The following is a 653-nucleotide window of genomic DNA, read 5'->3' as shown; positions in this document are numbered from 1 at the left end:
CATCATAAAGTTGCCCTCAGCCCCCTGTCCCACTCTCTCCACAGCTCCGGAGCAGGCTTCTCCCTTGCCTGCTAATGCCCTGCTGCGTACCAACATGGACACACTCCGGAAGTATTCTCATGCAATATCGACTCAGAAACAACTGCTGAAGAAGCTCCCCTCAGCCGCAGCAGTGCCGAGACCCATGCAGGACAAGGGGGCCTCCCTGTCCCCCCCCCAACCGTGCCGGTCTCAACTGCCCCTGCCCCCTCGCCTCCCAGCCTGGGATCCCCGGACGGAGCAGAGCAAGCCTGGGAGCAACGCCTGCAGAACGGCCTCCAGCAGCTGATCCGCATAGCACTCTCCTTGAAGACATCCCTGGGCACCAAAGGCTCTTCACTGGGCTCCAGCTCCAAGTTAGACCCAGGGAGCACATCAAGCAGCGCCAAGAAGGAGGTGCAGGAAACATCCCCCCGTGGCAGGTGAGAGGAAGACCTGTCTCCCCACCCAGTGGGGCTACCACACACCACCCATGCAGGGCTGTCCTCACACGTGCCAGCTGGTAGCCCCACGGCATTCATGCCCTTGCCCTGAGCAGCTGGTGAGTGCACGTAGGCTTTCTGGAGCACGCCATCCCATCTTGAGCAGGCATGTACCCAGGGAGCCCCTCGGAC

The 653-nt window shown here is 61.9% G+C and overlaps 1 protein-coding gene across 1 annotated transcript in view; it reads left to right on the top strand.

Annotated features, from left to right (window-relative positions):
- Positions 1-461, top strand: part of LOC104163781 (acrosin-binding protein-like) — a gene marked incomplete at both ends in the record, with an annotated part of 842 nt that extends 381 nt beyond the window's left edge. The window contains 2 exon segments of the mRNA XM_009702897.1: positions 56-202; positions 205-461. Coding sequence (XP_009701199.1) covers positions 56-202; positions 205-461 — 404 coding nt within the window.
- Positions 462-653: the final 192 nt, after the last annotated feature.

Source organism: Cariama cristata, unplaced genomic scaffold (assembly GCF_000690535.1).
Source record: "Cariama cristata isolate BGI_N322 unplaced genomic scaffold, ASM69053v1 scaffold9846, whole genome shotgun sequence".
Lineage (NCBI taxonomy): Eukaryota > Metazoa > Chordata > Aves > Cariamiformes > Cariamidae > Cariama > Cariama cristata.
Note: the sequence above shows the minus strand (reverse complement) of the source record. Positions and strands in the feature narration are given on the sequence as shown.